Source organism: Hordeum vulgare, chromosome 2H (genome assembly GCF_904849725.1).
Source record: "Hordeum vulgare subsp. vulgare chromosome 2H, MorexV3_pseudomolecules_assembly, whole genome shotgun sequence".
NCBI classification, from domain to species: Eukaryota; Viridiplantae; Streptophyta; class Magnoliopsida; order Poales; family Poaceae; genus Hordeum; species Hordeum vulgare.
Genome location: NC_058519.1, coordinates 107,293,211 through 107,308,601, shown reverse-complemented (window position 1 = coordinate 107,308,601; position 15,391 = coordinate 107,293,211). Strand labels below are relative to the sequence as shown.

Here is a 15,391-nt window from a genome sequence, read left to right as displayed (position 1 = left end):
CGAGTGGTTCTGTAAACACTTTAAACTTCATTCGGGTAATAACCCGAGTGCTTTTGTCCTATGTGGATAACCTTGATCTGCGCCGGGTATTAATTTTCTCGCTTCGATTGAATTTGAATTTATCTTTGTCGACTGAATTTTTCTTTTTGGGGATGCTCTAGGCATACGCAAAGTCTCTCACCTAAGCGAAGCTTGATTCGCAGTTGGGTTGGGGCTAAGCGAAGGCTGACTCGCAGTTGGGCTGGGTTTCATCACTTAGCTGAATCTGGTTCGTGGCTAAGTCCCCGAGTGAGAGGGTAGCTCTTCACTCGGAGAAATTTTTAACTTAGGCGAATCTGGTCCGCGGCTAAGTCTCTGAGTGAGAGGGTAGCTCTTCACTCGGAGGAAGTTTTGAACTTAGGAGAATCTGGTTCACGGCTAAGTCCTCGAGTGAGAGGGTAGCTCTTCACTCGGATAAGTTTTCTAACTTAGGCGAATCTGGTTTGCGGCTAAGCCCTCGAGTGAGAGGGTAGCTCTTCACTCAGAGAAGTTTTTTAACTTAGGAGAATCTGGTTCCTGGCTAAGCTCCCGAGTGAGAGGGTAGCTCTTCACTCGGAGATGTTTTTTAACTTAGGCGAATCTGGTTCGCGGCTAAGCCCCCGAGTGAGAGGGTAGCTCTTCACTCAGAGAAGTATTTTAACTTAGGCGAATCTGGTTCGCGGCTAATCCCCTGAGTGAGAGGGTGGCTCTTCACTCGGAGAGGTTTTCTAACTTAGGCGAATCTGGTTAGCGGCTAAGCCCCCGAGTGAGAGGATAGCTCTTCACTCAGAGAAGTTTTTTAACTTAGGCGAATCTGGTTCGCGGCAAAGCCCCCGAGTGATTGGATAGCTCTTCACTCGGAGAGGTTTTCTAACTTAGGCGAATCTCGTTCGCGGCTAAGCCTCCGAGTGAGAGGGTATCTCTTCACTCGGAGAAGTTTACTAGACCGGAGTCAACGGATATATTGCAGTAATCAAAACTTCTGGCAAGTAAATTGCGTTTGGGAATCTTGTTCGTTACATCAAAACAATCGCTAATCAGGCATAAAAACGCTTAAGTAAATCTCCGTTCCACGCCCGCGGCTCGTCGATCCTTTTCTCAAGATTGTATAGTCGGTAGGCTCCGTTGTTCAGCACCTTCGAGACGATGAAGGGTCCTTCCCAGGCGGGAGCTAACTTGTGTGGTCTCTGCTGATGCACTCGGAGCACCGAATCACCTGCTTGGAACATCTGACTCCTGACGTGTCTTGAATGGAACCACCGTAAGTCTTGTTGGTAGATCGTCGATCGAATCAGGGCCATATCGTGCTCCTCCTCCAAAAGATCGACTCCGTCGTGTCGGGCTTGTTCAGCTTCAACTTCTGAGAAGAGTTCGACTCGGGGATAATTATGAAGCAAATCACTCCGAAGGACAGCTTCTGCTCCGTACACGAGAAAGAACGGAGACCGCCCAGTCGACCTATTCGGGGTCGTTCTGAGACCCCAGAGCACAGAAGGTAACTCGGTGACCCAAGCGCCTGCAGCGTGTCTAATTTCTCACATGAGACGAGGCTTTAATCCTTGAAGTATGAGTCCATTCGCCCGTTCGGCCTGACCATTGGTTTGGGGGTGAGAAACGCATGCGTAATCCACTCGGGTTCCTTGGTTGGAGCAAAAACTCTTGAATTCATCCGAGTCGAAGTTCGATCTATTGTCTGTGATGATGTTGTGCGGAACTCCAAACCTGAAAGTGATTTCTCTCATGAACTTGATTGTAGTACGTGCATCTAGCTTTTTGATTGGCTTGGCCTCTATCCACTTGGTGAATTTGTCGACTGCAACCAGCAAATGAGTGAATCCGCCATGTCCTGTTCGGAAGGGTCCGACCATGTCCAAGCCCCACACGGCAAATGGCCGTATGAGGGGGATTGTCTTCAGAGCAGACGATGGCTTGTGCGATTTGTTGGAGTAAAACTGGCAGCCTTCGCAGTGGTCCACGATCTCTTTGGCCATTTCACTCGCACGTGGCCAGAAGAATCCAACTCGGAATGCTTTGGCAATGATGGCCCTGGAGGACGCATGATGACCACAGGTTCCCGAGTGGATTTCCTCCAAAATCAGTCGTACTTCCTCAGGGGAAATGCACCGCCGAGCTATGTCCGTTACACTTTCCTTATAGAGATGATCTCCCATGACCGTGAAGGTCTTTGACCTGCGGACGATCTGTCTAGCTTTGTCTTCATCTTCGGGTAGCTCTCGCCTCAGGATGTATGCGATATAGGGTACTGTCCACTCGGACGTGACCACTCAAATCTCCATGATCATATCGACAACTGCTGGGATTTCAACTTCAGTCGAATCAGATGTACTTGCAGGCTGAGGAGGTTCTTCAGTGAATGGATCTTCCTGGACCGAAGGAGCGTGTATGTGCTCTAAACAAACATCACTGGGCACAATTTTTCGAGTGGGTCCGATTTTTTCCAACTCATCAGCAGCTTGATTCTTCAACCGAGGAACATGATGAAGTTCTAAACCTTCAAATCTTTTCTCAAGCTTTCTTACTGCGTTCCAGTACCCAGTCATGGTAGGGTTTCTCACATCCCACTCTTTCATCACTTGATTAACCACTAGATCCGAGTCACCGTATACCATCAGGCGTCGGACGCCGAGTGAAATGGCCATACGCAACCCGTAGAGGAGAGCTTCATACTCTGCCTCATTGTTAGAAGAATCAAAGTGAATCTGCAATACGTAACTGGGCTTGTCGCCCTTTGGGGATATAAGAACTATGCCTGCACCAGAACCATTCAGCATCTTTGAGCCATCAAAGAACATAGTCCAGTGTGTCGAGTGAGTCGAAGCTGGTTGTTGTTGTTCTACCCATTCGGCCATCAAATCCGCCAGAGCTTGAGATTTGATGGCTTTCTTGGCTTCGAACTTTATGTCGCAATATAGTAGCTCCATTGCCCATTTCGCCACTCGGCCCGATGCATCCAGTTGTGAAGGATTTCTGACAATGGGGCATCGCTGACAACAAATACCGAGTGGTCTTGAAATTAATGAGCCACCTTCTTTGCAGTCATGTAAATCTCATAGAGAACCTTCCGATAGTGGGGATATCTCTGCTTGGAAGGAGTCAATACCTCAGAAACATAATATACTGGGCGTTGAATCTTATAAGCCTTGCCTTGCTCCTCTCGCTCGACTGTTAGGACTGTGCTAACGACTTGATTTGTAGCCGTGATGTATAAGAGGAGTGGCTCTTTGTTGTACAGAGCAGCAAGAACCGACTGGGTGGATAGCAGAGTCTTTAACTTGACGAATGCAGCTTTTGCTTCGGGAGTCCACTCGAAGGTATCTGGCTTCTTCATGAGTCAGTATAATGGTAAGGCTTTCTCTCCGAGTCGATATATGAATCTGCTTAATGCTTCCAAACATCTTGTAAGCTTCTGAACGTCGTGTACTCGCACAGGGCTTTTCATTTGGATGATTGCCCTGATCTTTTCGGGGTTGACATCGATTCCTCGTTCGGAAACAAGAAAACCGAGTAACTTGCCATTGGGGACTCCGAATGTGCACTTGGCTGGATTGAGCTTGATGTCGTACCTTCGAAACTTGGCAAATGTTTCTGCCAAGTTTGCTGTTATTTATTTAATTTTTATTTGCATTTATCTAACCTTTATCATATGATTTAGTCCTTGCAATTAACGAGTACAAGGGGCTTGACAACCCTCTTGCTCGCGTTGGGTGCAAGTATTTGCTCTTGTGTGTGCAGAAACTATCGATCGCGTGTTTGTATAACTTCCTATTGGTTCGAAAACCTTGGTTCTTAACTAAGGAAATACTTGTTGCTAATCTACTACATCATCCCTTTCTCTTGAAGAAAAATCCAATGCATCTACAAAGTAGCAGTGCCCTCCAACCCGGGACAGCACATGCTACCCGACCTCGTGCCATCACCATCCTCGGTGAAACACGACCCCTACGTCACTAGCCTAAAGTTGTGACCCCTGGTCGGTTGTATGGCCCTCTCCAACCACCCGTCACACCGGGGCATGCGCTCGCGTGTGAGCCGCCCATCCCGGCATGGGGTGAGTGATGCTGATAGACAAGTCTAGCTATCTCGTCGCACAGGGACGATGCGAGAGGCCCTGCTCGTGGGCGCGCCGGAAACCACCACAGAAAGGTGGCCCCGTCATGGAATCCCAAGGCAAACAATCTGGTTGCGTGCCGTCCGGGCAGATCGGACAATGCAGAAAGCCTGCGCGAGGTAGCGACACTATGTGCGTGCGAAACACATGGTTTAGAGGCCCTCCCTACCCGTGAAGGCTCCCACGAGGCGGTGCGGGGCGATGTCCAGCCTCCCCATCCCGCGTGGACACCGCACGCTAGCACGACCAAACTAGGTCAATCGGTGCGGGTCGTTAGGCATATCGGACAACACGGAAAGCCCCCGAGAGGCCTCCATGGCACGCCGCCGCAAAATAAACTGCTTGGAGGGCGCACACACACACACGCCTGCGAAGTCCCTAGAAAGTTGGTACTCCAACATCCTTTATAGGAGTAGTAATATTATTTTGCGATGAATTTGTTCTATGTGTATCATGTTTAGTTTTTAGTATCTAGATTACATGTGATCTATGAAATGTTGTTGAGTATGAATGTGATAGGTATTCAGCCTTTGTTCGAACTTCTAACAAACATTCATGCTTGGAGTTGTATTAGCATTTTTGTTACAGTATTGAGCTGTTCTAAATAAAATAGCATATTATATGTCTTTTCACGTGGGTCGGTGCCTTGATGGTAGTTCAGTGGATCATGATAACTATCAACGGCTCCTGAGAAACACTTATATCTGTAAAGTCCTAGGTAATATCCTACTGTAGGGTATTTAACAACAAGCTGGAATAGCTCAGATGGCCAGAGCGTGTGGCTGTTAACCACAAGGTCGGAGGTTCGAGCCCTCCTTCTAGCGTGTTTTGTTTTTGTCGCCTTCATTTAAATTAATTTTAATTCCAAACTACACGTGCTTAGATGGCTTGGGTATTATTTTTTAAAGGCCTAGGTACCTATTGATATTCTTTTCAAAAATGATGATGGCCTCGGGACCTTTTGACCAAACAATCTGACCACGCGGTTTGAACCAGATCTCATCCCTCTACTTTTTTTAAAATGCAAGCATTCATATATACGTACATATACTCATTTCTATAAACGCACACACATACATCCTAATCTTATGAATACCTTCGAGAGCCTGAGTCGACATATCATCTTAAGATTTATGAAGTTACCGTATACGACTTGTTGTGGACGGAAACGTCTCCTTCCACTAAAAATGTATCAACGAAAATTCTAAAATAAATTTAGAAATGATGCAAACCCTGATTGGCTAAGAATACCACTATCTCTTTAGTTATCCAATAACAAGTTGGTTTACATCTCAACTCTCTAATGTGCACGGCTGGGGCTATAAAATGTGTTCGAAAATAACATGGAAGTATCGTAATGTACCGTCAAGAAGAAAAACATGGCAGTATCCTGATTTATGTGTACCGTCAAGAAAAAAACATGGTACCATCCTGATTTACTGATTTACGTGTATGCATATGTGATGTCACTCCGTGCATACACATGATCATTGGGAAAGGACAGGCAGCGGGCACCTATCATGCATATGAGCGTATGCACTCTTGCACTTTCGTATATGTACACATGACTTGGAAAGGGCAGGCAGCAGGTATCTAAAGTTCTAAACCAGGTTATCTACCGACCAAGTGCAGGTACGTGCGAATTTTTGCGTCAGAGACCCAAGCAACAGCCACAACATAACACTGGAAAAACAGCTTCAGTTCCTGCTTGGAATGGGTGTGAATTTTACACCCGTATTTATTTTATACATGTAACTTACCGACCGCCTCTTGTTTCCTATCTAGAATAAAAACGACGGGAGAAGGTCTGTATTCTAAACCGGCCACAAACGAGCTTAAACGCTGATCCAAACGCGACCTCAGGGGCAACTCAGTCCCAAGTTGGGATCTGTGCTACTCAAACTAGTTCATACATTTGATATTCTGGGGAAATCCAATTCGGCTCCTGGGTCCAGATGCTAGTCATCCAGCTAGCACAAACTCCAAACGATCCTACTGATGAACATAGTCAGATCCAATGGTGGCACAATATGAGGCCTCTACGGCTCCCCTAATTCCGAATCATTTCAAACTACATTTTTACATGCCTACTAGTACGCATCATCCCTTCATTCCTTCCTTCCCACTGGCTGTACAGAACACACGGCTAAGTAGCCTCTACAAGTTCACAGGCTTCTTGCGGCAGCAGAGGAGATGTAGCTGGCAGCCTCGTTGGCGTCCAGCTGCTTCCCTTCCACGAGTCCTTTGATCAGAGTAGCGGAGTAGGTCTCAGATGGAGGAGCTAATGGCAGCTCGCCAGATTTGTGCCGTGCAACAGCTGCCGATGAGCATCTGCAGGGAAACAAGCAGTTTCACACTATCCATGAAAGATAATTTCATTGGCAGCTTCCCTTCAAGTAGTGTGTCGAATAGTATCTAAAAGAAATTGCTAAGTGAAGACTGGAACTTACGTCATAGTTAAGATTGGAAGGCCGTCCTCCTCTCCAAGGTAAAGTACATTGGAGTACCAGCTACCCTGCAAAAAATTTGTATATCGGACATGAACAATATTCCAGAATTTATGAAACTAATAAGTTGCAAGATAATTGACTGAAATGAAAACATCAGTAGTGCCAGATTTATTTACAAAATTATTGTCAGCCATCTGCCCATGGATAAAGCGGCATCAGAAATGTGCCCATTATTACGGGGGGGGGGGGGGATGCTAATTTAACGTGCTACCTTATTTAACTGGTATAATGATGTTTAAAGAGCTTCAAACCCAAGATAGCATTCCAAACTGGTCCCAGGTAATACAGGCACTTATAACTTCTAAGTTCAGATGGACCTTTACAGACCAAAGAGGCAGGACATGGAATTTCCTTACCAAAGGATACTCTTTTAAGTTTTAACAGCAGGCATTACCCTTCATCTGGTAAGAGTGAGAGATTCTGCCAGTGATGGCCATGAAAGAGGTTGTGTGTGTCCTTTATCAAAGTGCTACCGGAAGAGCAGTCACCCTTAAGAGCATTTTTTTTTATCAATGATGCGATATTAACTATTCTCATTTATAGGCATATGGAAAACTGTATGCAAAGGAGAACTGTACGCTTAAAGCAGCAAATCAAACCTTAATAGGTTCAAGATGAAGAGCTTTGTTTGAAGAGACAGACTCTATTTCGGACAAGCCAATCAAAGGAGAGCTGGGAGACTCAAGTTTTCCATCTTCGCTGTTATCCTTCACTAAACTGTTCTCTTGAAACAATACATCATTGAACTGCTCAAGCCTGTAAAAAAACGGAAATTTATGATGATATCAGAGCGTTGACAAAAGATCAGTTTCCACCCAGCCCTGAATCAAGGATCAATACAATGTAGATGTGGTTACAATATACATACGTTATTTTGTACATGCAGACATATGACTCAGCATTGTAGTTTATCTCAGGGTTGAGGAAAGCAACACCACCGGTACCCCAGGCAGGGGTAGAAGATCTCCCAAAAAACAATCTATGAGGCACAGTCCTCCACATTGTACCTCTTGGTGGGCTTGTGTCATGTGAACCAAAGCATGATATACGCATACCATTAACCTGTCAGAGATCAAGATGAATAGCAATCTTTCACGCTAAGCATACTGCTTACTAGAAAAGGAAAAAACAAGGGCTGTAATAAGGCGAAGGGGGTGTGTTGTACTACTCCCTCCGATGCATATTAATTGATGTTGCTTTAGTACAAGGTTGTGCGAGCCTAAAGGAGCGTCAATTGATATGGATTGGGGGGGGGGGGGGGGTAGACCTTTTTAGAAAACTTCACAAATTCCATGTGGGTCAATGGTGGGGATTAGAACAAGACACTACGTCATAAAGGGCAATGCAGCCTATTTCACGTGATTGGATATTCAGCATGGCCCAACCCACACAGCCCGCCCGCCTCCAGGCCCAACCCCATCTGCATCCGCTAGAAGATGGAGTGAAGATAAAGGAGCCGCAGCCAGTTCAATCTATTCCGACATTGCTACAACCAATGGTGGTGAAGCTTCCCATTCATAGACACCAATCCCCAGGTCAACAACTGTGATTCATACAGTGCTAGACCCAACCAACTAGGAGGAGCAGCGAAGAAGGGATGATGCCAACATTTGGCATTACCAATATTCGGCAAGCCAACATTTGGCAAAATCATAAGTTGCCAAATATTGGCAACTTTTTGTGAGGCTGACAAGAAAAGTTGATAGCCAACATCTGGTATTTGCCAAATATTGGCATGCCAACATTTGGCATCGAACCAATCATGCTCGAAGAGCCATGGGGTAGAGAAGGTTCGTTCGATTGTTAGTGTGAGCTGCCATCATTCTGGGCAGCAACAACTTCTCCAATTGAATTGATACATCGACGCGTAGCAGACTATGTACGCAGTCAAGAAATATGTTTTCCCGATTTGTTTGAGAGATACAGAAGTACCCTGTAAGTGATTTGAGTTCCGTAAACTATTTTTCTAAAGGCGTGTACCAGATGAAATCTCCCCGAGAAATCAACGATGTGATGAATGCAGCAACAGGCTACAAAACACGGAACCTATTGTTCCTTGCAGGATATAAAAGACGATGTGTTTTCAACTTTACCTTCCCCCCTTCAATGTAGCACAAGAACCTTGGTTTCCACATGTTTGAACCAAAGCTGGCATACCAAACATAAACTTTTGACAATGTTAATCTCCAAGTAAATGTTACATCATATATTCTTGTAGACGCCGCGACAGGTCCGTCGTCTTGTGCTTGAACTGAATCACTTGAGTTGTTCTTCGTCGCAAGGTTATCTTCGTCAAGTTTCAACATTGTGATATGTGCACTTAAAACATCATCCTCAACTTGAATAACATTGGCAGATGAAATAGCATCAGGAAGCTCACTAACATCTTCAACATCAGACTCAGAACCAGAGGATGCATACGGCTGTTCATTCCCCAAAGGGGAAAACAAGAAAGAGGAATTATTCAAGGGCCCCACCATTGGGTTAATACTTTCTACAATTCGTCTCAGCTATGCAGTAAGCCTCCAAGTATCAAGAGGCATAAATGGTAAATCAAACTATTGACACGAGATAATTAAAGATGCACATTTTAAATATGGTTGAGCTGTATAACTCTGTATGAGCTTTTCCAAGAGTTAAGACTTGATAGGCACCTTAAAACATATATACATGAAGCAAGCATTTATCACAACAAGAAAAGAAAAAGGTTCATCAAGTATGGGCTGCCTGCGGATAATATGGAAATAGCCTATCAACTGAGCTGTGTAACAGTCCACAATTCCACATAACTCATGAACATGCATTCACCTATGGAATTGGGCTACATTTGGTACTTCAATTAAATCCTGGAACAAAAAATAATTATCCATTAAGAATGTGGTTTGAAAGCTGCAAGCCTGCAACTATTAATATGACATGTCTGTAGAAAGTAAGAGAAAAGGGTGTAAAGTTTCCCAGCAAATAGATATGGAACGAAGCAATCCACATCTTGTACTCCCTCCGTTCCAAAATAAGTGTCTTAAGCTTAGTATAACTTTGTACTAGAGCTAGTACAAAGTTGAGACAGTTATTTTGGGACGGAGGGAGTAGATAACAGCACAAATGCACAATTCATTAGTCAGAGGTTAAACCAAGCAGGCCCCAAATCAAGTCTCCAAGAAAAAAATGTCAGAAAGAGGAAATTTACCTCGATATATGATGGTGTGCTCCTCAAAGGTACGTTATCTGGAAGCTTACTGCTCAAAACAGGCCAGTATGCCTTTAATTCATTGCGTACCTGATCAGTGTTTTTTTTTTTTTTGGGGGGGGGGGGGGGGTGAAAACTTAATTACAGAAATTTATAGCAAGACCAGAATTGCACAGAAATAGTACATTGCTGACCATTACCATTTGTATGACTTTCCATGTAGATTCGAATGGTTGCATCCGTGGAGAGTTATATGTGAAGTTATCTCCCAGCAAAACTTTTGCACAAACACAAACTGAGTTTGCTATGGACTTAAGGTTATAACCTCCTTCAAGAGCCATGACAATCCTTCCTTTTGCAAAGCCTAACAGCTGCAGGTAATAGGCAGACAGGCACAAGCATAAGCACCGATCAGCTGAGCAGAAAGTACAAGAAGAAAAAAGATAGTACTCCCTCCGATCCAAAATAAGTGTCGTGGTTTGGATTGAACTAAAACCAAGACACTTATTTTGGATTGGAAGCAGCAATAAATTGATGAGATCAAATGATAATTTTCTAATAGGTAACAGCAAAGCATGACAACAAAAAGGAATGACAGGCAAACAGATAAGCATTACTCTAGCATATGCAAACTCCAAGCTCAAGCATGATCAATATTTTTTAAGGCCAGGAGTGCATGGTTCACTGAGTTAAATAAATGTCATTTTTCTGCAAGCCTGCAAATGCATACCTTTGTTAGTAACAGTGCATATCCATCTGGAGTGATGCAGCAACCACCAAGAGGATCACCCATTGCTACCAAAAAAAGGGGGAAAGAGATTCAAAACCAGTGAGTAACAATAACATGCATGATTACTACATGAGATACACAGAAGTTACGATTCCATTGGCATGTAATAGCAATATAATACAACAAAGTCGCAGCGATCGCCAAAATATCTTCAGTGAAGATCACAATGGTTATGCAAACAAGAAATCAAGTATATGAGATGTACTACTCGAAGCAGTGCACTTCTAGCCCATAGAATAAACTACAATGTCAGTATATACCAACAGTCGGGCTTCATAAGTAAGAAGTGCCTAGATTTGGTTAGACGTGTTTAACTTTCATGGACAAAATAGTTTCTAAGAATTTTCCAGCTGCCTACCTGCGTCAAACCCAGCAGACAGTAATATTATATCAGGATCAAATGCTTCTGCAATAGGAAGCAGTACATGGTCCCATGCAGCAACATAATCTGCATCACCACATTTACCATGCTCCCAGGGCACATTAATGTTGTACCCTTCACCAGCTCCTTCCCCAACAAAACAGTGAGCTGCATCCACTTCACAAGGGTAGAAGCTTCCGTAATCAAATCTACAAAGCAAACATTGGAATAACAGTTTACACACTATTGAAGGGTCAAAAGAATACCACATGATACAGGCCAGAAAAGTTTGGCTTCTATAATCATGCAATGGAACAGCTCTGTAAGTTTGAGATTTCACAATATCAGAATTGGTTGGATAGTTCTAGGAGAGGCCTCTACCACACATGGCATGTTACACAATCAGTAGATTCATTGTAAGCTAAGCTAACATGTACAGTTGTAAACTAAAACAATAAGCAGTTAGAAACAGCAGGTCTCCCCAGGCATCTAATATATTGTTAGAAGAAACTTCAGCGTTGCTGGGAGACTCAGACATTCTCACATTTGTCAGAGGAAAAAGATAGATATCAGCATCGTGTATTTTGGTTGCTCCAGATTATGAAGGTGCAAATTAATCAAATATAATAGAGCAAGAGTTGTGTAACAAGTACAACTCGGTTTTCAATCGTAACTCATAAGCACTGAAGTTACATTACAAGCACCTCTTTCTAATATAAACATGAATTATAGCATATATCCCTGCAATTGCATGGGAAACTTAACTAGCAATAGTAAGTAAATGCAATTAATCGATTACTATCATATAAGCAGAATCAAGGGTGTGCAGTTGACAATTCAAATGACTGATAAAGGAACCATACAATATTGATTGGAATACATAGTTCAGGCTGATCCAATATTATATTAGTAGTGTCGATCTAGAAAGCATAAAATGACCATGATGAAACAGAAAAAGGAATAAACCTACAGCATAGAGTTATCAGTTATAGATTCTTCCATTGACAACAGATTAATACTTAATAGGTCCCTTGGCACATTACTCACAGACTGGGCTCAAGCATTTAAGTGTCATACAGCCCAACTGAATCAACATGCAATGCATGATGTAGCAATAGATATTGTATAACTTCGTCATATTCTAAAGAGTGTATTGCATGAGATTATCAGGGTGGATTGGTGGTACGAAAAGACTCCATCCAATCTTTACAGGTACAATATCGAACAGTGCTACAGTCAGATCAGCTCACTCATATGAAAATTGAGTTTGTTAATGCCATGTAGGAGTAAGTAAGAAATGGAGTTTCCAGATTTCTATCAATTGCGAGGATGCACTGTAAGAAACATGCTCAGCAAACTAAATTCATTCAAAGAGCAGTAAACCTTGAAACTGTAAGCAACAAAACTGCCATGGCTTCATGAGTATCATATCGTGAAGGTTATATGACTAGTAAAGTCTAATCTTGAGTTTGTTAATGCCATGTAAGTAAGAAATGGAGTTTCCAGATTTCTATCAATTGCGAGGATGCACTGTAAGAAACATGCTCAGCAAACTAAATTCATTCAAAGAGCAGTAAACCTTGAAACTGTAAGCAACAAAACTGCCATGGCTTCATGAGTATCATATCGTGAAGGTTATATGACTAGTAAAGTCTATCAATTGCGAGGGGGGCAAGGTGATGTGTCATACCTGTGCACTGAAAAGAACAATACACGAGGGTCACTATAAAACATCTTCTGTGTGCCATTTCCATGATGAACATCCCAATCGACAATTAATATCTTGTTGATACCTAGGTCAGGCTGCAACAGAACAGAGAAGGTCAGAAAATAATCCATCTTCTTAGTAGATCACATCATAAGTTCATAACAAATTGTGATAGTCGTTCCTACACAGAAACATAGCTTAAAAAGGAGTGCCTAGGCTCTAGGGGATAGCAAAATGCCAAGCGTTTAACTGCGCTGGCAAGGCGGTGGCAGAACGCACAATCAATGCCTACTGCTTTTTTTTCACTTTGCATAGAAAATGATGAACAAAAGTAGCACAAGTTGATCTTAACTAGAATAATCAACAGGGAAGTTCTCAAATATGTACCCTCTCATTTAAGAGATAATTTGCTGCAATAGCCACGTTGTTGAAGAGACAAAATCCCATTGGCTCATCATGTTCGGCATGGTGACCTGGAGGTCTGACTAGAGCAATAGCAGAACTCAACTCACCAGCCGCAACCTTCTCAGCAACCTACTTGTCAAACGAATCGTTGTGTCAGCACTCAGGATCAATGGAACAAAAAACTGTTGTACAAGACTATGGAATGTACATATGCAATGCAGGAAAAGTACACGCTAAATTACCTCGATGACAGAGCCAGCTGCAAGGAAAGCAGACTCTGAGGAGCCCTCGTTGAAGTAAATGGAATTGAATTTGCTAGCAGTCTTGTTCCGACGGTAATCATAGTCCTTCGAGCTGATATCCCTTATCAGTTTTATATGGTTTGGGGTATGGACAGAGGCTATATATTTTTCCTTGGCTTCCTTTGCCTTCAAGTCCACACACCTGCAAGAAACTTATGTTAAACTACAGCGGCAGAACCTTGCAAAGTCATACAATTGTTAAGCTAATCAAAGTAATGTAAACAGTGGACAGGACAGAAGATATAATCCTAATGTTCAAACTTAACTCTAGTAGCATCCAAGTTCCTACTGTACACAAGCTAGGGCCCGCTTGACTATCCATTACCCGAAATTGCACACAAGTACCAGGACTAAATTCCTTTCAGCGGCTACAGTACATGCATGCTTGAACTGATTGTATGAAAAAAATCTCTACTCTCCTCCCTTTCTCAGGACCTTTAACATTTGGGCCACTACAAATAATCAAAGAATAACCATACAGTTAGAATCATGGATACTGATTTTCTTTTTGTTTTTCAGGACACCCAAAATACAGTTTCTAGTAGATCGAAATGGGCATGGCTACAGTCGTAAGTGGTAACAGGAATACATTAACAGAGCGGAAGCGCCCGAGGCCCTCCCATCTCCGGCGTTTCGACGGAACGGTATGCAAAAAGGGGGAAAGAGGGGGGTACGACGAAGGCCTCCTCACGAATCCTCACACGAAATTGCGGCGTTCTCGCTTACAGAGTCGCGGGTAGCGCGTACCTGGACGCGATGCCCTCGGCGTCGAGCTTGCGCCGGATGGCGCGCAGCCGCTCGGGGTTCTCCGGGTGCTTCTCCCCGTCAGGCGTCGCGTGCGCGCACATCCTATCGTCGTACAGCAGCCCCACCATGGGCGCTGCGCCCATCGGCGTCGCGGCACCCGCGGCCGCCATCCTGCGCCGGCGATCGCCTCCCGCGGGCGGCGGAGAGACCGGGCGGGCGAAAGGGGCGAGACGGGTCGGAAATCGGGGTGGAGCGGAGATGGGAGAGACGACTGGACTGGACTGGACTGGGCTTGGTTGGTTGCCCCTCTGATTTGGTGGAGCCTCTTGTGTGCGTGCGCGACGCGTGCTGGCTTTGGGCCCCACCTGGAAGTGAGAGCACCGGTCTTTCTGAGGGCGAGACTTCGAATTCGCATAGCGGCAAAAGAGTGACGGAGGCCAAGTGGACAGAGTGTATGGATCACTCGTGTGGGCTGCGATAAAGCGACTAAGGGTGTGTTTGACAGCCGTTCTCACCCTAGCATAGTTGTTCCGTGTTGATGCATGCTAAGTATAGACATGATGAATACATTCATCTTCAGTTGTTTGGTGGTCATGTATGTGTTGTGACATGTTTGGATGAGACTGTGTTTGGTAGGAAGAGGGGGGAGGAAGAGGAGGGAGGTGAAGGAATGGGGGGAGGGGGCAGAGGCGGCGACGGGGCTCGGAAGGCTCCTCCACCACCGTGACCTCGACCGGATCCGTCGCGACCCGATCCAGATGCAAAGAACGCCATGCGGTGGAGATCGAGGAGGAGGAGGAGGAGAGTTGGCGAGGCCGCGGGGGCTCAGGCGGGGCTCGAGCGAGGCCGTTGGAGCTCGGGCGAGGCGTGGCGGGGCTCGGACGAGGTCGTCGGAGCTCGAGCGAGGCCGCCGGAGCTCGGACAAGGCGCGGGGGGGGGGGGGGATCGGGCGAGGCTGCCGGAGCTCGGGAGGGGCTGCCGGAGCTCGGGAGGGGCGCGGGAGGGCGAGGGCGAGGCTGCCGGAGCTCGGGAGGGCGAGGGCGAGGCGGGGCGACGAGGCGAGGGCGAGGGCGAGGGCGAGGCGGGGCGACGAGGCGAGGGCGAGGGCGAGGGCGAGGCGGGGCGAGGGTGCATGGGCTCAGCATAGCTCGCCTCTGCGGGGGTGCTGGGCTCAGCTATGCTGAGGCCCTTTTTTGCATCAGTTGATGCATGCTCTCCTCAGCCCATACACCCT

General features: G+C 45.2%; 1 protein-coding gene across 1 annotated transcript; it reads right to left on the bottom strand.

Moving 5' to 3' along the window:
- Positions 1-6,041: 6,041 nt before the first annotated feature.
- Positions 6,042-14,424, bottom strand: LOC123425379 (histone deacetylase 5). Its single transcript, XM_045109071.1, has 13 exons — positions 14,158-14,424; positions 13,351-13,552; positions 13,091-13,237; positions 12,686-12,798; positions 10,993-11,204; positions 10,575-10,639; positions 10,045-10,215; positions 9,845-9,934; positions 8,751-9,080; positions 7,526-7,719; positions 7,257-7,413; positions 6,598-6,662; positions 6,042-6,478 (listed from the first exon to the last, which is right to left on the bottom strand). The coding sequence occupies exons 1-13, from the start codon at positions 14,325-14,327 to the stop codon at positions 6,313-6,315; spliced, it is 2,082 nt and encodes a 693-aa protein (XP_044965006.1). The 5' UTR covers positions 14,328-14,424; the 3' UTR covers positions 6,042-6,312.
- Positions 14,425-15,391: the final 967 nt, after the last annotated feature.

Coding starts and splice junctions, on each gene's coding strand:
- LOC123425379 (XM_045109071.1), bottom strand. CDS start 14,327: ATGGCGGCCGCGGGTGCCGCGACGCCGATGGGCGCAGCGCCCATGGTG. Junction 13,238..13,350: donor CAGCTGGCTCTGTCATCGAG/GTAATTTAGCGT, acceptor TTTGACAAGTAG/GTTGCTGAGAAGGTTGCGGC. Junction 11,205..12,685: donor TTGTTCTTTTCAGTGCACAG/GTATGACACATC, acceptor TTTGCTTTGTAG/ATTTGATTACGGAAGCTTCT.